The sequence below is a fragment of the Heloderma suspectum genome, chromosome 4, assembly GCF_057233095.1.
Source record: "Heloderma suspectum isolate Gila_16-S chromosome 4, 16-S_ref, whole genome shotgun sequence".
Classification (NCBI taxonomy): domain Eukaryota; kingdom Metazoa; phylum Chordata; class Lepidosauria; order Squamata; family Helodermatidae; genus Heloderma; species Heloderma suspectum.
In genome coordinates, this window is record NC_139461.1 from 19,053,953 (window position 1) to 19,078,286 (window position 24,334).

At 46.3% G+C, this 24,334-nt stretch overlaps 1 protein-coding gene across 1 annotated transcript in view; it reads right to left on the reverse strand.

Annotated features, from left to right (window-relative positions):
• The window catches only part of TG (thyroglobulin), a 224,933-nt gene that overhangs the window by 25,076 nt on the left and 175,523 nt on the right, over positions 1–24,334 (reverse strand). Inside the window, exons 42-44 of the mRNA XM_084851439.1 lie at positions 21,550–21,714; positions 17,302–17,469; positions 8,024–8,205 (exon numbers count right to left, since the gene is read on the reverse strand). Coding sequence (XP_084707565.1) covers positions 8,024–8,205; positions 17,302–17,469; positions 21,550–21,714 — 515 coding nt within the window. The remainder of the gene's footprint in view (positions 1–8,023; positions 8,206–17,301; positions 17,470–21,549; positions 21,715–24,334) is intronic.

The following is a 24,334-nucleotide window of genomic DNA, read 5'->3' on the forward strand; positions in this document are numbered from 1 at the left end:
GCTTCTGCTTCCGCATTCTTTGCAAGATTAAAATGGGCTCCTTCACACATACTTCCTGTTTTCTTCTGGAGGGTTGGCTTTATCTGCAAGTTCTGTATGTTTCATTATACAGCCACTAGATGGTGCTGTTGTTATAGTGCCACTTCCTCTTTACACAGATAAATTCAAACTGCTTCTTTTTATTACCTCATTATCTCCATTTCAAATAAAGCTGCAGAAATGATCAGAAAGCATGGGAGAGGATTTGGAGGTTGGCGATGTCATGTAAAGGACCCACAAACATCCGTGAGTAACCAATCCCAATCGCAGGATAAAAGCCCCATGTGGAGAAGCACTTAAGCATCAAAGGTAGACATTCCTAGGTCAGGGGCTAGAGACACAAAGGGGATCCCTGCTTTTTTATTTGTTCATTTAATCAATGTACATGCCATTTAACAAAGGAATTTACCAAAAGTTTTTCTTCTTCTTTTTAAGAAAAAGAAAAGTGGCTTCAGGGGAGGGAGGGAATCTTGAGCAGAAAAGTAGCAGAGGGAGGGGTTACTCAACCCTTTCCCTGCTGGCAGTTTCACCATTGCAGATTCACCAACACCTCCATTTTTTTGCAGGATATCAAAAGCATGTTTACCTGCCCACTGAACATCACAGTGGGACCACTTGGGAGGGGGGCAAGTTGAAGTGGAGAAACAGTGGGCAAGGAAAGGGGTAACTCTGCTTCTCTGCTCAAAATCCATCCCCAAATGCTTTTCTAAAGATGTAGGGGTACAATTGCACATAACATAGATTGCTGTACCTTGAACCAGAAAGCCGTGGGTTCAACTCCTGATTCACCCGGGCCCATTGAGAGGCCCTTGATCAGTCTCTAGGGCAGCCTCCCTGAGCCTGGTGCCCTCTAGATGTGATGGGCTAAAGCTCCCATAATCCCCAGCCAGCATGGCACTGGGCATTGACCATGCTAGCTGGGGAGAACAGGAGCTGTATCCCAACATGTCTGAAAGATGTAAGGTTGTGGGAGGCTGCTCTATGGTGTAATCCGTACTTACTTTCTCCTTTGTAAAGTTGGAAGGAAGTGCACTGAAGGGGGGAAAGGGGTCTTAGAAACATAATACAGGCCCTTTCCTCTGAATTCCTGAAAGATTATTTTAGGCTTTGAAAATTCTCATGTAGAGGAGACCACAAAACCACAGGGTTGACTGACCACCCTGTGATGTTTAGTAATCACAGTGAGCTATTGCTATTTTTAAAAACGGATGTTCTCTGCAACTCTGAAATTAGACAGGTAGTGTTTGTTAAAGCTGAAGCCGATGTGAGATTTTCAGAGCTTCAGAGAAATGTTTGGAAGCCACACCTCTAGAAGCTAAACTTGTGAGCGGTCCGTGTGGCTGTTGATTAGGTGTGCCTGAGACCATTTCTTTCCATGGCTTCTCAACTGCGCCTTCCTCTCCACTGGATTATTGCCACAGTGGAAGGCCGTGATGGGAGAAAATGTTGATATACATTGGCTGTAATGCAGAGATCACTCAGAAGAAAAAATTAGGTGTGTGTAGTACTATTTCTGCCAAATTCTGCCTCAAGCAAAATCTGTGGGTGAATTTCAGAGGAGGGCTATTCTATATAGGTGGAGTATCAAGGATCTGGGGGTGGGGGGTTGATATTCTGTCTCCTGATTTCACCCATGAGGAAACACCAGATTCTATAGTTGCCATGATGCTTTTGCTGGAAGTCTTTTAATGCTATTGTTGCAGCTGCCACTGCCAGAAGCTTTGAAATGAAAGCCTCATGGGTTCCTCCCTTAAAAACAATAACAGTGAAATGCTGCCTGGAACAGCACTGGCAGAACGGCGGGGCGGGTGGGCAGGGAGAAGGATTGGCTTCTATTACAGTCATGTTAGGATGGTTCCATAAAGAGGAGAGATTGTAGCCCAGTGGCAGAGCCATTCATCTTGCAGGCAGAAGGTTCCAGGTTCAACCCCAGGCGTCTCCAATTAAAGCGGGGGTCTTGAATCTCTTTAAGCCTGAGGGGCGAACACCATTGGAGAAGTTCTCAGAGGCCATATTCCAGTGTTCAGTGGAGCCAAAGACCAAGAGGCGTGTGGCCAAAAAATACCAGCATAATTTAGCTTAAAGCTCTTCTTCCAGTAACTAAGCCTTAGGAGAGGCATCTCAACCCATCATCATCATTTTTATACTGCCCCATAGACGAAGCTCTCTGGGCAGTTCACAACAATTATCTCCCCACCCCCTTTAGAAGGGGTGGGAGGAGAAACTGTGCAAAAGCCAAGAAAACATTAACCAGTGGTGGTTGGGGGACATCGGTGGGACCAGGGAAGGGGGCGTGGCCATCTGGGGAACCCTGAACGGCCAGATTTGGACCCAAAGTGGGCCAGATTTGGCACACAGGCCTGAACTTCAACATTCCTGAGTTAAAAGAATCTGAGAAGGCAGGTCTGGAGAAGGCCTCCACCTCAAACCCTGGAGAACCAGGAAGGAGAAACAATACTTTGGGATAGATGGATTGATGACCTGACTCAGTATAAGTCATATTTTCCTAACTCGGATGTGCCAGCCTGATAAGAAGATAAAAAGAGCTGTGCTGGATCAGACCAAGGGTCCATCTAGTCCAGCATTCTGTTCACACAGTGGCCAACCAGCAGTTGACCAGGAAACACAAGCAGGGCATGAGTGCAGCAGCACCCTCCCACCGATGTCCCACAGGAACTGGTGTCCTGCCTTTGATACTGGAGGTAGCATATAGCCATCAAGACTAGTAGCCATTGCTAGCCTTCTCCTCCAGGAATTTGTCTATCCCCTTTTAAAAGCCATCCAAATTAGTGGCCACCACTATATCTTGCAGTAGTGAATTCCACAGCTTAACTATGTGCCGTGTGAAGAAGCCCTTCCTTTTATCTGTCCTGATCATTATGTTAAAATAACTTCATTGGTTGCCAGGGTGCTTCAGGCCTTTAAAGATCCTGGCTTAAGATCTGGGTATTTGAAGGACCATTTTCTCCTATTGTTGTTGTTCAGTCGTTCAGTCATGTCCGACTCTTTCTGACCCCATGGACCATAGCACGCCAGGCCTTCCTGTCCTGCGCTGTCTCCCGGAGCATGCTCAAGTCCATACCTGCCTATAAATTAAGTTCCATTTCAAAAGTTTTCCTCTGGGTGCCTCTGAGTTCAGAGTTTAAGACTCTGGGTGGTGACTGAAGACAGGGACTTTTCATTGGTGGCACCCCAGATTTGGAATGCCATTCCCCAGTAGGTCCAACTGGGACCATCTCTTTTATTGTTTAGGGAACAGGTAAAGACCTTTTGATTATTCCCAGGCATTTAATGAGTGACTGTTGGCAGCTGTGTTTATTGCTGTGCCTTTTTATTTGATTTTAGACTAAGTTGCTGTTTGTTTATGTAATTTATTTATGTATTTGCCACCGCTGGATTAAAAAAAATATTGTTTCATTCTTGTTTTATATTACATTTGCTGTAAACAATTTTAGATATTTGAACAGAAAAACAGCACGGAGATATGGATGCTGTCACTGCTGATGTCCTTTTACTGACTTTTCCATAAAGAATCATGGATAAACTCACCCTCCACACTGTGAGAGGCTTTTAACAGATTTCGGGCACAATCCTGTTCATGTTTAGACAGAAATAAGTCCTACAACTCCCAGCATCCCCCAGCCAGCATGCTGGGAGTTGTAGGACTTATTTCTGTCTAAACATGAACAGGATTGTGCCCTTAATGAAAAGCATTGAAGGGCAATAGCTTTAGCACATACTTTACATGGAGAAGGTACCAGGTCCGCCCAATCTCCGGCATGTCCAGATAGGGCTGGGAAAGGCTTCTGTCTGAAACCCCCTTTGCTGCAGAACATAAATCTGCAGGGGTTCAGAACTTAAATCACATGGGGGGAGTGAATCGCCCCCACCAGCCAACCACAGGCTGGATGATGTTAGGGGACATGGCCTCAGCCACTCCTGTCTTTGCCCCCCTCTCCTGCCCATTCTGCTTTTCCTCCTCTCTCTGCATGGAGAAAGGGACTTGGCCAGCACTCCTGCTGGCACTGGCTCCTTTGCATTCCTCTCACCATCCCTTTTGGCAACAGGTGTGGGAAGGAAGTCTTGGTCATCACTGGGAAGAGTGGCCACACGCATCACCACTGTTCTCTCCAATCTCAGGCTGGAGAGAACAGTGGGAATTCCTCCATGGAAGATTCCTGCAAGAGGCGAGGCTTTGAAGGCCAATCCATTTATTTATCTAAAGTATTTTTTTAATCTTGCTCCTCAGCCAAAAAGGCTCCTGGAGCAGTTTACATATAATCAGTAAAACAAGACAATACCTGCCCATAGGGATGTCTGTCGCTGGGAAATCTGGTTCTTTTTTGGCTCAACAGAGTTCCGCAACATATATGCCTCGCTTTGTATCTGCAAGCCGAGCTGCAGGCTGTTTTTGCACATTTTTGTAGAAGGTGCTGCAATTTGTACAAATTATGGGCAAATTTGCCCAAATTATGCAAATTTGGCTGTAATTTGTGTAATTTCTGCAAATTTGACCATAATTTGCACAAATTCAACTGTAATTTGCACAAATTGCTCAGAAATTTGCACAAAATGTAGAACCTTCCTCCCCACCCCACCAAATGCGTAAAACCTTTGGAAAATCCATGAACTGCCCTGACACGCTGCAGATCGAGTCGGACACCACAGAAGGAAATTAAACAAAGTCTGGGGGGCGGGGAAGCCTAGGAAAACCCATCAAATTCCACCCCTGAAACGGATTTCTCCAATATCCCTACCTGCTTACAGGCTTAAAATCTAAAAAAGGCATGACACACAAGACAAAAAGGAATGGAGAGGGAAGAGGGATGGAGGAATGAAGTGTATGTGAATGCAACCTGTCTCCCAGTCTGTCCTCAACATGCAGCTGATGTTTGTGTTTACATTTTTACTCCAGTCACCCTCCCGCCTTCAACAAACCTCAATTCATGTTTAAACATGGGGGCATTTATAAAGCTGTCGGCCTATTTGTTGGAGGTAGGGCAGCATGGAAGGAGAGCTGCTGCAATGAAAAGCTAAACAACAAACACACAGCTGTGCCCGGGTGGGGAACTTCTATAATGTGTGTGGTAAGGATTCTCGGCATCCCAGCTGCTTTTCTGTATGGAAGGAGGGGAAAATCCACTGCAAAGAAAGAATAGGAGCTGACATCCTGGAGAGAGGGCGCAAGTTAGTGTCTTATTATGGACCCAAATTTAAACCTGCAAAAAGCACACAGGAGCAGCCAAAGAAAATGAAAAAAATACTCCAAAACCACAAGATCCAATATGTGGGGGTTACAGCTCAACCACTCAGATTTCCTTCTCAGGGTTTATAACCTCATCTGAATTTGCCAGAAGGACTCCAGCCCATAATTTAAAAATGGACTAAACTTTATATACTTATCCAGGGCTGAGCCTTTTTCTTAATTTATCTTTCTTCTTCAATGCTTGCACACTTTCTACATGTGATCATCAAAATTTGTAGCCCCACTCGAGTTTGTCCCCCTATAAGGTGTAATGAAACTGACATCCATCCTGACATTATCACCCTATGACAGCACTCCTCAATCTGGTGCTCTCCAGATGTTTTGGACTTCAATGTCAGGGTGGAAACTGAGCCGATAGAACCCCAGAGCAGTTCTGATTCTGAGGAGGATCAGCAATCCGTGGGAGAGGAGCCAGCTCATCCCTCACAGGCACAGCAGCTGGCAGAGATTCCTCCTGCCGGCATTCCTGAGATAGTGATCCTAGCAGTGAGAAAGTACAGGAGGGGGGCTTGCTAGACGCTCGACGCATACGCAGGGAGCGACGAGCAATGGAGGGCGTGGAAAGGAGGCATAGCACCCGTTTGGCGCGCAAGCAACGGCCGCCTCCTGTGGACCCAAGGGAAGGAGGGAGGATCTCTCCCTAGCCCATAAGTTCAGGCTCTTCAAGTGATTCTCCTTCAAACAGGGATCAACTGCCTACTTGGAGCATAGGCTACTCTGCTGTTCATTGCTTAGTCGCTGGTGATTAGCATCTGAAAGAGTCATTATGTTGTAAAAGGATTAAAGCCTTTTGTCTGTGTCTTGAGTTGGCTATTGGAGTAGACTGAAAGAGGCCGCTAGGGCGCTCTTGACATTCAACTCCCATCAGGACCAGCCAGCATGGCCAATGGTCATGAATGCTGGGGGTTGTAGTCTAAAACATCTGGAGGGCCCCAGGGTTACAGAAGACTGCTATACATGTTTTCCTGCCCCCCCCCCACCAGTGACAGCCAATGAAGAGCAGAGGGTGGGAAAAACACACAATCTACCATACTGAAATGAACACAAGCCCAGGATTTCCCTTTGGTTGAGTGGCAGCACATGATAAAGTACCAGCTTTCCCTCCTCCAGTCCTGGTTTCATCTACAGAAGGAAACCACATTCTATGGCCTGCCTGCTCCTTACTTCCTGCAGGGCCTATATGGAGTTATAGATGTTCAGCTTTTACTCTATAAGAGTCCTGAATGAGTTTCAGCTTGCTGTCAGCTGTTTTTTCACAGACACCCCTGGGAGAGTGGCTTGCAACTACGTGCAGGGAGAGCCACAGGACTTGTGAAAGAAAATTAGACAGCAGCCACAGCAGCATATGCAAAGAAGCTGAAGTAAGCAGATGGGGACGTGCCAAGTTGCAGCACTCTATCAAGCTGGCTCAGCAAAGAGGTGCACAAATGTGCATAAAAAGGGTGTTGCTGCACTCTGAAGCACACTTGTCACATACTTGTCACTAGGGATGTATGAGGAATTCTTTTCAGTTTGTTTTTGATTGGGATTTATCCAGTTCACAGCTCCTGACCTGGGTAGAATGAGGACTTGAACACAATCTGCAGTTGAAGTCTGTACATTTCACAGCATGCACACATTTGGAAAACGTGCATGAAAGTGTGCGTACTTTTGAAAAATGCGCAGAAACACACTTTAACCCACAGGAAAAGAATGTGCACAATTTATGCATACACTTGGGGAAATCTGCATGAAAATCCACACACATTTCAGTGCAACCCCCCCCCCCCATATTGCAATCCAATATGGACACGAGACAGAATGAATTTCGAGGTGGAATTTGGAGAATATTGGAGAACATCGACCAGCTCGTGTTTTGCTTGTACACACATCCCTATTTGTCACACTGATTTAATCACCTTCACGGTCAAGTTCACAATCAGTAATCTTGCTAGTTTGCTGCAGTGGCCAACCAAGCACGGCACCATTTAGTTGGTGCCTGTGCCATTGCGGCCCCCTGTACCCCAACTTCTCAGAGGAGTTTAGCAGTATTTTAAAACTTCATTTCAATTATGAAATGCAAGCAAACAAGCAAAAAACAAAACAAAAAATAAACCCCAAACCCAAACAAACCAAAGCCATCAGTGAATTCTTGGTTGCTTAAACATCCAAGCATCATTCTGAAAAATAAAAATGAACACCCTGCCTAGACTGTGGAGGAAGAGACCAGACTGGTGGCTGAATTAGTAGTGAAATTACTGATAAGTACATGTGTGAGAGGCATTGAGAAGATGACATATATGTGTATGCACCACAAATGACTAATAAAGGTAACCACACCAACCACAAGGTCCAAGCATCCTATAAAATAATAGCAACCTCATCCTCCACATGTGGATTCTTATGTCACCAAAACGGCACCACCCACACACAAAGACTGAGCATGCTCTATGGTCACAGGATGCTGATTAACTGCTGAGAGAGGGAAAATGGAGTAGGGGATGGAAAATGGAATGGAGTATCCTGAAGAGGGCCTGGCTGGCTGGCTCGAACCAGCCTCCATGCTGCAAGAATTTATTGCAAGTCACACTTGTAAAGAATAATTGTTTGTAATGAGACAACATACTTTGGTTTTCCTTCCTTTCTTTTCCTTTTCTGTGCCTTCCTTCTAACCTTTTTTTTTTTTAATAACAAAAGAAGTGTGTTAACCAGACAGAATAACACAAAAGAGTTTCTTACCGAGTGGCATTTTCCAAAGCCCTGGAGAACAAGGCGTACTCAGTGGAGGAGTGCTGCAGGGAATAAAACCAGGTGGCTGCATCCTGCACCACAGGACTGGAGTCTTCTCCTCCCAAAGAATTTTGGAGAGCCGGATAAAAGGCTGTTTTGCTGTTGGCATGGCCTTCGCTGTCTTCAAATCGCTAATTAGAGAGAAAAATGATATTCAGGAGGATCCAAAAACACTCAGATGGGCAGCCCAGTGTATTTCATGGGGTGGGGGGTGGGGGACTTTGGGGACGTCACAGCACATAGGGAGGGGAGAGTTAGTCTTTCTCTCCCCAGCTGTGACCTCCACATACACACACACACACACACACACACACGTGTGACAATAAGACTTATATAAAAAGTTCCATTTGCATGAATGGGACCACTTTTCTAAGCCTAATCGCCACAGGGAGAGGAGTGGAGCTGATGAAGGAAGGCTGTGGACTGGATCCAAAGGTGTCATAAGCCACATCCGGCCGATGGGCCAGACGTTCCCCACCCCTGCTTTAAAAACAAACAAACTAAGAGCCAGTATTCTAAGAATAATGAATTCGGCTCTTAATACAGATCTATGTCCTTTCCCCATGTTATTATGCAGAGGTGGGCAGCCCTTTTTCTATCAGGGACCTCATTCCCTTATTAGTAATTTGTCGGGGGCTGGTTTAGCCAGTGGTGGGGTTAGAGACAAAAGCAGGTGGTCACCCCTTTTCTCTTTCGGCCATGTTGTTTCCTCTCCCTCCCTCTTCCTTCCTTCACAGCACGCTGCCAGGAAAGAGACAGGTCACTCTTGCCAGATGTTTGAACTGATCCCATGCAGAGGGCTTTTGAAATTAGGCCAAGTGCCAGTGTGGCTGGTAGCTCTGATGTCAGTGGGGCAGTGAATCTATTCCAAGTTTCAGTCAGAACCAGCCAGAACTCCAAAGGAGCTATCCAAGGTGCAGAGCTGCCATTTTGCACTTCTGCATCTTGGAGAGCTCCTTTAGAGTTCTGACTGGCTCTGACTGAAACCTGAAGCAGATTCACTGTCCCACTGACATCGGAGCCACCAGCCTCCAATGTCAAGGGCTACATGTGGCCCGAGGAGCACAGGTTTCCTGCCCCTGTTATTATGGAATACATATATACTCCTATCTATAAAGTTTATCATAGCTTCCCAGAGTACAGTGAGGTTGCTGGCGCCGGCAATGATCCTAATGTAATACTTAAGCTCAGGTCAAACTCCCTAGGAGACAAACATAGCACATGAATCATTCCAAAATCCAGCCAGCAACCATGAACGATGTCAGCCATCCACCCCCATTCTCTGTAGAGCCAAGACTTTTTGGACAGCTTTTTTCCAATCTTTTCAGGCATCAAATGTCATTGAAATAAACTTTCTTTACCTTCTGTTCTTGAAGAGTTGGTTTTTCCCTGAACTGGATATAAAGTCAGTTCCTGAAAATTGGCAACCTGATCTTTCCCTCAGCAGTGTTTTGTTGGTGGTACAGACACGTTACTGGCTCAAGCACTTGGTTTGAATAATTTCTTTCCAGATCATCCCAGAGAGGGACATCTAATAATAAACCATCTTTATTTCTTCATTCAAACAAAATAGATCTCAGTTTCTGCACTCAAAAGTACTGTTGACCCTTAGGCCTAGATCTCACAAAGGAGATCTACACTCAAAAGTACTGTTGATACTTAGGCCTAGATCTTACAAAGGACAAATCACTTGTGGCAAACCTGCAATTTTATAAACTTTAGGTTGCAGATGGGATTGCACATGGTGGAATGCAGTTCCTCATGCAAAAAAGATCCCCACACACAGAAAACTAGCTGGTCAGGGAGATGTCTGAGCTAAAACCCTTCCCCCCAATTCTAGATTTCTGTGTACAGAGAACACACGGAAAAGCATTTAACTGGCCTCCACCATGTAAGTCCAGGCACATGCTTACCACCTCATCTGCTGTTTGTGAGAACGAGGCCTTGTTCTGGATGGGTTATTTTAGATACACTGTATCTGGTTTGCATCAGAAAAGCTTGAAAAATATTTCCACAATCCAGCATGGGAAGCAAAACAGACACACACACACTCCGAAGTAACTACACAAGGAATACTAGTAATGGCTTTTCCAGAAGATCCATATGAATTAGGATGGAGATGGAGGAGGAAGGACTGAGTCACACAGACTAGAGCTAAGACAAAGGGGGCCCTTTTCAGTGAAAACATTTGCCCTTTGCAAAAAAAGAGACACACCCGACCTCATTGATTTTTTTTTCCCCCATGGGGGGCACACCAATAGAGGTGAAAGTGTTTGCCTCCACTGAAGGAGCAACTGCCACTTTAGAGGAGGTGGTCCGCAGCATGGTCTCTCTCCCATTCTTGGCAATGTTTTTCTGACAGTCAGGACAGGCAGAGATACCCTCCTGTGGATTGTGCCAGGGATCACCTCTTTCAACATTGGCAGTCGCCACTTTTCAAGGAGGCCATCCATGGCGCACTCCACAATGCAACCCTTTCCATTTTGGGGCGCAGTGCTGGCCATGCTGTGCATCCTGCTAGAGAACATTAATGTTGCTAATGGGAGGGGACAGCATGATATTTTCGCAGTGGGGAAGGGGTAACTTTTGGTGGTAGTTCCAACACTCTCCAGTAGGCAACAACGGCACTGAAAAAAATCACATGGCGCACCACTCAGTATATACCTCCTCTGCTTGCCAGTCTAGGATGGTTCCCATTCGGTATTCTAACCGGGTAAGCCACTCTCAGGTCCTGAGCCTTGCAGGGGTCCTTAACTGGCAGCTGGAAGGAGGGGAGGCAGGGGTCCAGCCTTTGCACCCCCACCATCCAGGTGACCTTTTTGTGCCTTGCCATAAACTTGTATGAACTGGCAGTGTTCTCTAGGGCTCTGCTGCATGGATAGTGGGGATGGACTCCAGAAGCAGTGAGTAGCAGTGGTGTAGCTAGGGGAGGCCCAATGTCCAGGGCCCTCACAACCTAGAGGGCCCCAAATGACCACCCAGAGAGGGGCAGTTGATGAGGCAAACAAGTCTACTGTCAGTGCATTTCTCCTAATATGCACGTTTCTGTTACAATTCCTCCTAATATACACACTTTTTTTGCAAGCAGTTTTTCTAATCTATAGCATGTTTATGTTACTTTCACATATACCACCCAGAGAGTTTTGGCTATCGGGTGGTATAGAAATGTAATAGATAAATAAATGAACACACATATTTAGGGAAAATAAACTTTTGCCTAAATATGCACGTTTTTGTGCACATTTCTTTGACTGGAGAATTCCATTGTAAAATTTGGAGAAGTGTGAATGTTGAGGGATAACTGAGTGTTGGTTTGTGTATTCGTTCAAAAGTAGTGCAAACTGAATGAATTTCTCCCTCATCCATAGTTGCAGGCAGAAATTACATTTTTAGAAAAGAGGGGCTGATTTGGAAGTGCCCCCACTGCACTCTGTCCAAAGAAATAGTTCCTCTCAAGTAAGGAGCTCTGAAAAAATGGTTCTGCAAGTTTGAAGCAGTAGCTGGCTGTGGACAGTACTGATTGGTTGGTACCTGTAATGTCACCCACTCTTTCTCCATCCCAGGAGACATTTTGCATTTGGAACGAAAATCTTTTTTTTTTCTTTAAGAAAGTGAAAGTGACAGTGACAAATGCATGCACAAACATATGTGCAATGCTTTAAAAATGTTTAGTGTTGGTAGCTAGCCTAAGGTATAAGGGGAGATGCAAGACTGACAGCTGAACCAGTGTGATTGATTCACTGGTATGTATATCTATCATTCTGATTACTGAGTCAGGGGCATGTTCAGCTCACGTCATGGCTGAGGGACCTGCTGTCAGTTCTCTTTTGATACTTGTCTTCATCCAGAGACAATCAGTGACACAACATGCAGTGAGGTGTGGACATGAAAAAAGCGCTAGCACAAACATACCTTATAACTTAAGCTTGGAATTTCAAAGCTACCACTGACTGCTTTGTGCAGAAATAAACCCATCAGCGTATGAGTAATTTTGCGATATCTGTTGTTCACGGTTCACTGGATGAAGGGAGACACTGGGAGAAGTCAAGTGAATGAGTTGCTGGTGACATTACAGAAGAACCAAGAGACATTCTTTTCGTCTGCTGTTTCAGAAGCAGACAATCACATGGGATAATTAGCAACAGGTCAGGACAGAGTGCCTAGCAGTAAACAGAAAAGGCAAGGAATGAAGAAAGAGTCATATCAACCAGGAGGCTGGGATGAAAAGGGCGGGCAAAAAGTAATGGGTGTTGGTCTTTGTGGAGAGGGAACACATTCAGAGCTGTCTGGCTGCTGTATACTTCAGCACATTCACAGACATTTTGTCTCTTGTTATCGTAATTTTAAAAAGATGGTTTCAGCAAACATGTAGATTAAACTACAGAGCTCTCTCTCTCTCTCTGACATTTTCCGTGGTTCTGGGAGCAGATCTAGGATCACAGTCCATAGGCCAAGAAGGCCTCCTGTTAAATTTGCTTGCTTGTAGGTCCATAGGGGCTGAAGCCCAAATGACACATAGCACACAGTGCGTGCAGAGCTAGCCTTAGACATTTGGTACAGGAAACATCACTTTTGGTAGAGGCAATAAGATGTGGCAAGATGGCATTTAATAAATGCTGAGCAAAAATGGTCCCCCTTCCACTTTTCACAGCTCAATTCACAGCCCATGCAAGAGGTGGCATTTTTAGCCAATTTGGGTTTTTGAGGGGAGCGGGATAAATTTCCATGAATGGTGACATGAAAGGGCAGTGGTTCTGGGTGACTTCAACTTCTATGCTGAAGCTGTCTCCAGTGTTCCAGCTCAGAACTTCATGGCCTCCATGACAACCATGGAGCTCTCTCAGTATGTCATCGGCCCAACACATGAAGCAGGGCACACCCTTGATCTGGTTTTTGCTACAAGTTGTGAGTTGGGTAGTCTGAAGACTGGGGGCGGGGGTCCAAGTAACTGCAATGTCATGGTCAGACCATTTCCTGGTGAGATTTGAACTTATGGTGTTACTCTCCTCCCGTGGGGCGGGGGACCTATTCGAATGGTCCACCCTAGGAGACTGATGGAATCCAATGGATTTTTGAATGCTCTTGGGAATTTTCCAGTGGAGAGAGCTGGTGATCCAGCCGAGGCCCTAGCCTCACTGTGGAACAGTGTGATGTGGAGGGCCATCGACTTGATTGCACCAGAATGCCCTCTCCAGCACTGTGGAGCCCATTCTGCTCCCTGGTATACTGGGGAGCTTCAGTCAATGAAACTGGCTGGATGTCGGTTAGAGCGCAAATGGTGAAAGGCTCGAAGTGAAGATGACCGAGCACGCTCTAGAGTGCATAATCGTGCCTACTGTGTGGCAGTGTGGGCAGCAAAGAAGGCTAATTTTGCTGCCTCCATTGTGTCCTCAAGTAGCTGTCCAGTGGAGCTCTTCCAGGTGGTCCAGGGTCTGTTAACACCTTCCCCAGTAAATGAGGTCCTGGCCCCATCGAGGATCTGCTGTGACCTCTTTGCATCGCACTTTGAGGACAAAATTGTTTGTCTCTGCAGCGAACTTGATGCTGTTGTTAGTGCAGTACCAGCCAAGGTGTCTAATGCCACAATCTACCTGATTTTGTGAGATCAGTTCCAGTTGTTGCTGCCTGATGATGTGGACAAGATGCCGGCAATAATGTGACCGACCATGTGCCCTCTTGATTCCTGTCTCTCCTGGTTAATAAAGCTAGCCGAAAAGGTATGACTGGGTGGGTCCAGGGAGTGATAAATGCTTCCCTACAGGGAGGGGTGGTCCCTGGTGTCCTTAAGGAGGCAGTAGTGTGGCTACTCCTGAACAAGCCCAATCTGGACCCAACGGTATTAGATAACTACCGCCCAGTCGCAAATACCCCTTTTCTAGGGAAGGTACTTGAGAGGGTTGTGGCGGACCAACTGCAAGCACTCTTGGAGGATACTGATTATCTAGACTCATTATAATCTGGGTTTTGTCCTGGTTACGGGACCAAGTCAGCCTTGGTCACCCTGATGGATGACCTTTATCGAGAGAGGGACAGGGGGAGTGCAACCCTGTTAATTCTGCTCGATCTCTCATTGGCTTTTGATACCATTGACCATGGTATCCTCCTGGATTGACTCTGTGGGATGGGTACTGGAAGCACTATGCTACAGTGGTTCCAGCCCTACCTACAAGGCCGATTTCAGAGAGTAACATTGGGTGACTATTCCTCAGCCCCTTGGCAATTATGCTACAGGGTGTTGTATCTTATCCCCAATGTTGTTTAACATCTATATGACGCCGCTGTGAGTGGTCACTAGGGGATTTGGAGCTAAATGCCATCAGTATGCTGAAGACACGCAGCTCTGTCTCCCTGTGACATCTGAATCAGGAGAGGCTGTGCAAGTCCTGAATCAGTGCCTAGACTCAATAATGGGCTGGATGAGGGCCAATAAACTGAAGCTGAATCCTAGCAAGACGGAAGCCCTGTGGGTGAGTGGTTCCCAGGTCCGGGAGATAGGCTGTTCTGGATGGGGTTGCACTAGGGATGTACGAAAGTCACTTACCTTTTCAACGGGGTGATTCGCAGTGGGGGGGAGGCACTCTGCACCTCCCCCCGAAATCCTAACCCAGCCAGCTCTGCTCCGCAGCGACTCTGCAGAGCCGCCGGCCGGGGCTGCCCACAGCTGGACATCCAGCCGCTGGGCAGCCTGCACAGAGATGCAAATGGCGACCGCCGTAGCCGCCGCCATTTGCGTCCCTGTATTTTGCCGTGATAGGCTACATAAATATTTACGTAGCCTATCACGATAAAAAACAACAACAACAGCGAATACAAATGGTGGTGGCTACGGCGGCCGCCATTTGCGTTCCCTTTTTTTCCCACCGTGATAGGCTACATAAATATTTACATAGCCTATTATGGCAAAACAGAGGGGCACAAATGCCGGCCGCTACACCATTTGCGCCCCTCTGTTTTGTCGTGATAGGCTACGTAAATATTTTCGTAGCCTATCACGGCGGAAAAAAAGGGAACGCAAATGGCAGCTGCTGTAGCCGCCGCCATTTGCTTTCCCTTAGTTTTGCCATGATAGGCTACGTAAATACTTACGTAGCCTATCACGGCTTCTGCAGCGTCCCTGTGTGAGCCGTGTTAGGCTACGTAAGTATTTACATGGCCTATCACAGCTATATGGAAGAAGCGAATGGCGGCCACAGATGCAGCCGCCATTCACAATGCAGCGTGGACAGCAGCAGGTAGGTGCTCCATTCCGGGCCCATTTCGCGGGGTGGGGGGGGGCGGGGGGGCTTCGTTCCGCCACGGATTTTGGGGGGCTGAATGCACTGGCATTCGGCCTCACCGAGATCCATGGCGGAATTCTCTGACATCCCCAGGTTGCACTCCCTCTGAAAGATCAGGTCCGTAGTCTGGGGGTACTCCTAGATCCCTCATTGTCGCTGGAGGCCCAAGTGGCTGCTGTGGCCCAGAATGCCTTTTACCAGCTTCGGCTGGTTCGCCAGTTATGGCCTCTCCTGGACAGGGATAGCCTGACCACGGTGATACAGGTATTTGTAACCTCAAGACTGGATTACCGCAATGTGCTCTATGTGGGGTTGCCCTTGAGGCTGGTCCAGAAGCTGGAGCTAGTGCAGAATTCAGCAGTTTGGCTGTTGTCGGGAGCTGCCCCTTTTCAGTGCATAACTCCTATGCTGAGGGAACTGCACTGGCTGCCTATTCACTACTGGGCCAGGTTTAAGGTATTAGTACTAGTGTACAAAGCCCTAAACAACTTGGGACCAGGATACCTAAGAGAGCGTCTCCTTCTTTACCAACCTGCCCAGTCACTGCAGTCATCAGAGGGCATGTTCCTGGTGGTTCCACATGGACCCATGGCCTGGTTGGAGTCCACCAGGAAAAGAGCCTTCAGTGTGGTGGCCCCCTTCCTATGGAATTCCCTGCTTTTAGAGGTCAGGCAGGAACCAACATTGTGTTCCTTCCGGTGCCTCCTGAAGACACTGTTATTTTGAGAGGCCTTCCTTGCGTGACCAGCCGTGGTTTATTAAATTCCACCATATTGGGATTTGTCTTTTAAAAAAATGTTTTAACTCTTTTAACTTGGTGTTTTATTCTTTTACCTTGTTGTTCACCACTCTGAAATCTTCTGATGTGGAGTGGTATATAAATATTGTAAATAAACAAACAAACTCATTGCCCCTGCCTCACAGTGACCTCACAGATCCTCACAGTGGCTGCCAGCTGCCATTTCCTTTTCCCAACAGCCACCAAGAGTGATGCTACATTTCCCCATTGCATCACTCTTACAAGGACTTCCCAACCCCCAGAAATACCTCTAAGACCAACACTGTATCACCATGCAGCTTCATTCCTCTGGGCTTTTGGGAAAAAAAACTGGTGGCCACTAATTGGCAGCAATTGGGAAGAACTCTGGGCAAGGCTGGGAATTTCATCCTCACCCTGACTTTTGAACCCCCTGCCCCTGAAAATTGACAAGGGGTCCAATCCCTATTTTGCCTCCCAAGTCCATCCCCACAAATTCAAGCCACAAGTGTTCATCCAAGAACTTTCAGCTCAGCAGTACACCGAACCCTTTTCCTGCTCACTATTTTCCCCACTCCAAATTGTCATTCCAGAGGCTTTTCCCACTGCAGGTTATCAAATGCATGTTTGCAAGGATACTTGGGTCCATACCATGTAGTTTGATCCCAAGTGGAAGATGTTTACCACCAAAAGACCAGTTCAAATACAATCTAGGACCACAAGGACTAAAAGTGGTTATGATGTCCCTTTAATACAGTCTTCCCCAACCTGATATCCTCCAGATGTGTTGGACTACAACTCCCAGCATCCCCCAGCCAGCTGGGAGTTGTAGTCCAACACATCTCAGGAGCATCCAGGTTGGGAAAAGCTGCACTAATGACTTATGAAGAGTTAATTTGGTGGTCTTATTCTAATGGTATGAAACTACATGTGATGTTTTATGTGTCCTGTATCAAGTGCTTCCACCTCCTCATATGATTGTCTGAATTAGCAATTTTGTTCCCTGCATTTCCCTGCCAGAAGCAGCCAATGATGTATGCAAGGAACCATGTGGAAAAGACATACTGTTTCACCCCAACGTGCGGTTCTCTGTCAACAGAGGCAGGGCCCGGCCTGTCTCCTCTCAGTCAGGCTATCTCCATAATTACAACCGCAGGTCTAATTTCTGTTTTAAGTCATAATTTTCTATGTACCTTAATGGCCCTTGCGCGGCTGATCAGGCCATCTTGTTGAGCGCTTCCAATGAGCAGGTCCACCTTCAAAGGTTGAGAACGTTGCAGGGCTGCTGTGAGAGACTCCCGGACGTAGAATCCGTCAACCACTGGGCTCCAGTACTGAAACGGCCCACTTATAGCTAGGAGCTACAGTGGGAGCAAGAAACAGTCAGTGTTGTCTGGGGGAGGACACGGGGGTGCTATCTATGCAGTGGTGGCCAAGGAAGTGGGGCAGAAAGAAGTAAATGGCCACTGGCACTGAGCAGTGACTAAGAGGGAGGAGACCATCAAACCCTTAGCAGGGGGCATTTCCTGGAGGCAGAGAAGCCAGGGAGCGGTTTCCACAAAATTGGGCTAGTACACTAGTCCTGGAATGATGCCTTGGGTGGCATTTCTCTGCCATCTCTCTGCATTCAGGAAGGGGGTCAAGAGGCATTTTTTTAATTTGGGCTTTTAAATTGTTGAAGTTTTTAAGGTTGTTTTTAACGGTTTACCATGTTTGCCTTTGTTTATCATTCTTGCTTTATGGATTTTTGTAAACTGCCTTGGTTGGTTCCAGAAAGGTGATATACAAATGCATTTTTAAAAATTATTATTGTGATGATGATATTTTTGGTGGAAATGAGGGATATAAATAAAATGAATTATTTATTTATTATTTATATATTTCATTTCTGTACCGCCCAATAGCCGAAGCTCTCTGGGCGGTTCACAAAAATTAAAACCAACAAGCACACAGTAAAACAGTATAAAATATAAAAACATTAAAACCACAATATAACAATACAACCAGAGTAAAACCAGAATAAAACCTAGCAGCAATGCAGAGATTTAAAATACAGATTTAGAAAATCAAAGCTAAAAGTCTAGGAAGCTAAAATGCCTGGGAAAATAAAAAAGGTCGCTCAGGAAGGAATACAGTGTAGGTACCAGACAAACCTCACTGTAGGGAGCTGATTCCACAGCTGGGGTGCCACCGCAGAAAAGGCCCTCCTCCTAGTAGCCACCAGCCTTACTTCCTTTGGCGGAGGCTCATGGAGAAGGGCCACTGAGGATGATCTTAAGGTCCGGGCAGGCACATATAGGAGGAGGCAATCCTTCAGATAACCTGGCCCCAAGCCGTTAAGGGCTTTGAATGTTAACACCAGCATTTTGAATCAGGCCCAGAAATGGACTGGCAGCCAGTGCAGCTGGAAAAGTACTGGCATAATATGAGCTCGTTGGCCAGTCCCTGTCAACAATCTTGCTGACCAGCTGAAGTTTCCGGACCATTTTCAAAGGCAGCCCCACATATAACGCATTGTAAGAATCCAGACGAGAAGTTATCAGAGCATGGATAACTGTAGCTAGGCTATCTCTGTCCAGATAAGGGCATAGTTGGTATACCAGCCTAAGCTGATAAAAGGTGCTCCATGCCAATGAGTTCACCTGTGCCTCAAGTGACAGTTCTGGGTCCAAGAGCACCCCCAAACTATGAACCTGATCCTTTAGGGGGAGTGCAGCCCCCTCCAGAACAGGTTGAATATCAGGTAGCCAGGCAAATGAACCACACCCACTAACAGTACCTCCGTCTTGTCTGGATTAAGTTTCAGTGTATTGGCCCTCATCCAGTCCATTACTGTGCCAAAACACTGATTCACAACAGCCACTGCCTCACCTGGGTTTGATGAGAAAGAAAGGTAGAGTTGGGTGTCATCTGCATATTGATGGCACCTCAGCCCACACCTCCAGATAACCTCCTCCAGCAGTGTCATGTAGATGTTTAACAGCATGGGGAATAAAATACAGGCCTGTGGAACCCCATGGCACAATTGCCATGGCACAGAGCAATAATCCCCCAGCACCACCTTCTGGAATTGGCCATCCAAGTAGGAGCGGAACCACTGCAGTGCAGTGCCTCCAACTCCCAACCAAGATAACCCATCCAGAAGGATACCATGGTCGATGGTATTGATAGCTGCTGAGAGGTCCAGGAGAATCAACAGGGTCACACTCCCCCTGTCCCTCTCCCAGCAGAGGACATCCCACAGGGCAACCAATAAATAGCCAGTAGCACCTGGTCTGTTTGTTTTTTAACTATTTTTAGGCTGGCTTTCAGGGCAGAAGCCCTCCTAAAGCAGCTTACTACAATAACGTCATCCAATACAATGATAAAACTGCACAAATGTCATACAATTCATAAAACGTTCACACATTTCATAAAATGTTCCAAGGATATCATCATCATGGGGCTGGTCATTCACAAGCTGGGAAGGCCACCCATTGTGTCCTGGTAAAAATGGGGGGCTTCCCGCCCTCTCAGTTGCTGCTCGATGATGGTTGCCATTTATTCCTTCCCTCCACGGCCCCAGATGCTGCTGTATCAATGTTCTGGTCACCTATGCCTCTCTGATCCGCGTGCCACCTTCAGGGACATAACAGCAATGAGGAGAGCAATCCTATGGCACCTAGACAGCATCTGAGGGACCACAGGAAAGTTTGGATTCCTGGATCTGAGGCTGGAGACGGTGCTCCAACCTCGGACCCAGGATTCTGAGCTACCCGCCCCCTCACAGCCAGCATGGAGAGAACCGCACCCGCTGCCTCTACAAGCTTGCAAACATGAGTTCGGAGGGGAGGAAAAGGGGGTGTACCCGAGGGCAGGGAGGGGAGGGGACTGGGGAAGCAGGGACATGAGTTATTCCCAGACTTCCCAGCCTCCATCCCTCCCCCTCCCCGATGCCTCAGCTAGATGGGTGAAAATGACCTTGGACTCAAGCTCCTCCCCTCCTTCCCAGCCCCCTTGTAACTGGCGCAGAGAGAAATGGGCCAGCTGCCTTCTCTGAGTTCACAAAAGTGACCTCAAAGAAGATGGAAAGGGGGTGATTCTGTGGGTGGGGAGGAGACTGGGGGAGCGGAGATACAACCTCTCCCCAGCCCTCTCCATCCTCCTTCCCTCCCCTTCCACAGAGCTCTAGCTAGATGGGTAAAAACACACATCTAGCAAAAATGCACAGCGGGAGAATTGCGGACGCGCCTTTGTGCTTCTCCCGCTCTGCACCTGATGCCCATCAGCCTCCAAGTTCAGAGGCTGATGGGCATCCGGAGAGGATTGCACCCTCAGTTGGGGCATTCAAGCCTAGAATAGTTCATTTTTCTTATAAGTGATAATTCCAGACTGAAGAGGTACTACTGATGCCACTCTCTTCTTTATGTGGTGAGGACTCTCCAAGACAGTCAAGACAATTCTCTTTCTGAAACCCAAGACTGGTCATTTTAAGAGCGCTATGTAAAACCTAAAAATGAGTACCAAATTACACATTAAAAGCTGCAAGCTGAATTGAAAACGTTGCAACTAGCGCATCTTTACATTCACATCTTTAGTTTAATGTAATTCATTTTTAGGGATGGACAAATCAGTCCAATTCAGTTCCGCGCTTTTTCATTTTTCCAAATTCAAGTTCCTCTCATCGAATTTACACATCAGTTTGCAATTAAAAAACAGTCTGCACAAAAAAGTGTACATGTTTTTGGGCAGACTTTTTAAAAATTGCAAACTGATGTGGAATGTGTACAAACTGATGAGGAACATGTACAAAAATGTGTACATGTTTTTGTGCACTTTTTTGTCAAGGGCTGATTTGATGCTTTTTCTCTTAGAGGTGATTTGTCTTAGGGGTGATATGTCACCCCTAAAGGTGATTTGTCTTAGGGGCTGATTTGCCAGGGACCACATGCTGGCAGTGGGTGGGACCAAAGCCAAATGTGGGTGGGGCCATCCTTCTCTCTCTCTCTCTCTCTCTCTCTCTGCTACCCCCTTTCTCTCTCTCTTCTCTTTCTAACACTCTCTTTCTCTCTCCCTCTCTATCCAGTGGGCTGCCAGGGGATGGACAGAGCACACTTGCCTGGGGTGTGACTTGATAGCCTGAAGAGGGCTTTTGAAATTAGGTTGCATGCAAGTAGGTGACAGGCCACATCTGGCCATAGGGCCACAATTTGCCCACCTGTGACCCAACAGATGAATCGACTAAATGTTCGCACCCTAATAATTATGTCAATTATATTAATTATATTTTACCCTGTTTCCTTCGTAGCCAATACTGCTTCCCCATTCTGACTGAGAATATTTCCCCAAATAGAATGAAAAGTACAAGATTGACAAGCATTTTCTTTCTACCCTGTTACAGATCTGAACACCTGCAAACCCACACATTTGAACTATGCCATCAGATCAAGAAATAGACACACCCTGGTTTGTGCATCGTTGAGAGCTTTGGCAGGCAACTGGCGGAGGCAGGATACCATTTCTTCACTGCTGGCTGAAGAGCAGCCAAGTTCACGAGCCAAAACAGCAGCTTGTGCCCCCGCTTTCTCCTTGCTCATCACTGATGCTGGAGAGAAAGCAGATCCTCCCTAAAAAGAAAAAACAGATACCCTCGTCAAGTTGGCTGTACATCCATGTGCTTCTCCGAAGCATGTGTTTTTCTAAAGGAAGATATTAAAATCCTGGAAAGAAAAAGTAATTATTCAAAGCAGCCTAGCCTTTGAAACATCTCACTTGGGACAGCAAATGCTGGGTATTATTCACAGGTCCATCAGAGCTTTGCATTACCTCCTCCTTGCTTGCTAAAATTGTTGCATCTGTAGCACAGTACACTTTTTAGACCTTGGACTGGAAGACCTGACATTTATGAAGCTCGACATGGTGTTTGGGTGAAATCTACCCTCTCCCTCCTCTATTCATCCCCATTAACATTCACCTTGATTTTGTCATCGGCATTTGTCATGTAGCAAGCATCTAAAGCACTCTTATCCAACCTGGAGCTCTCCAGATGTGTTGGACTACAACTCCCAGCACCCCCAGCCAACATGAAATGAGTTTATCCCAATCATACCAACCACTGATAAAAAAGCAAGAAATCTAAGAACTAGACATTGATCAAAGTAAAAATTATAGAATTATAGCATACATATAGACCAGCTGTCCCCAACCTTGGTGTCCTACAGATGTGTTGGACTGCAACTCCCACCATCCCCAGTCCACATTCTAGCTGAGGATGATGTGAGTTGCAGTCAGAGATCTGGAAGGACACCAAGGTTGGAGACAGCTGGTCTAAAGCCTCATCCACCTGGGACTAGGGATGTACGGACTGTCTAAAGTCCGTTCCGTCTGTGTTTCATGGATTTCCAGGTGCCTTTTGTTCCATTTTCTGCTTAGAGACAGATGCAAACAAATTTTTTCGTCATGAAGAAAAATACAGAAATAATTCCATAAGAATTTTGTAACAATTTACATAATTTAACTTTGTTGTTGTTCAGTTGTTCAGTCTTGTCCGACTCTTCGTGACCCCATGGACCATAGCACGCCAGGCCTTCCTGTCCTCCGCTCTCTCCTGGAGTGTGCTCAAGTTCATATTCATTGCATCGGTGATGCTATCTAGCCATCTCATCCTCTGCCGGCCCCTTCTCCTTTTTGCCTTCAATCTTTCCCAGCATCAGGGTCTTTTCCAGGGAGTTTTCTCTTTGTATTAGGTGGCCAAAATATTTGAGCTTCAGCTTCAGGATCTGTCCTTCCAATGAGCAGTCAGGGTTGATTTCCTTTAAGATTGTCTAAATTGACCTCCTTGCAGTCCAGGGGACTCGTAAGAGTCTTCTCTAGCACCACAGTTCGAAAGCATCGATTCTTCAGCGCTCAGCCTTCCTTATAGTCCAGCTCTCACAGCCATACATTGCTACTGGGAAAACCATAGCTTTGATTATACGAACCTTTGTCAGCAAAGTGATGTCTCTGCTTCTTACTATGCTGTCTAGGTTTGCCATAGCTTTCCTCCCAAGGAGCAAGCGTCTTTTAATTTCATGGCTACAGTCACCGTCTGCGGTGATCTTGGAGCCCAAGAAAATAAAATTTGTCATTGCTTCCATTTCTTCCCCTTCTATAAGCCAGGAAGTGATGGGGCCAGATGACATGATCTTAGTTTTTTGAATGTTGAGTTTCAAACCAGCTTTTGCACTCTCCACTTTCACCCTCAACAAGAGGCTGTTTACATCCTCTTTGCTTTCTGCCATTAGGGTGGTATTGTCTGCGTATCTGAGGTTGTTGATAATTCTCCCAGCAATCTTAATTCCGACCTGTGATTCATCCAACCCAGTATTTCTCATGATGTACTCTGCATATAAATTAAATAAGCAGGGCGACAATATACAGCCTTGTTGTACTCCTTTCTCAATTTTAAACCAATCGGTTGTTCCATGTCCGGTTCTTACTGTTGCTTCTTGACCCTCGTACAGGTTTCTCAGGAGACAGGTAAGGTGGTCTGGTACTCCCATCTCTTTCAGAATTTGCCACAGTTTCTTGTCATCCACACAATCAAAGGCTTTAGCGTAGACAATGAAGCAGAAATAGACATTTTTCTGGAATTCTCTTGCTTTCTCCATGATCCAGCGAATGTTGGCGATTTGATCTCTAGTTCCTCTGCCTCTTCAGAACCCAGCTTGTACTTCCCGTAGGTCACAGTTCACATACTGCTGAAGCCTAGCTTGTAGGATTTTGAGCATCACCTTGCTGGCATGTGAACTGAGCACAATTGTATGGTAGTTCGAACACTCTTTGGTATTGCCCTTCTTTGGAATTGGAATGTAAAGTGACCTTTTCCAGTCTGGTGGCCATTGTTTAGTGTTCCAAATTTGTTGGCATATTGAGTGCAGCACTTTAACAGCATCATCTTTTAGATTTTAAATAGCTCAGCTGGAAGACTGTCATCTCCGCTAGCTTTGTTGTTACTAATGCTTCCTAAGGCCCACTTGACTTCACTCTCGAGGATGTCCGGCTCAAGTTCAGTGACTGCACTATCATGGCTATCAGGGACATTCAGATCTTTCGTGTATAGTTCTTCTGTGTATTCTTGCCACCTCTTCTTAATCTCATCTGCTTCTGTTAGGTCCCTGCCTTCTTTGTCCTTTATCATGCCCATCTTTGCACAAAACGTTCCCTTGAGATCTCCGATTTTCTTGAAGAGATCTTTAGTCTTTCCCA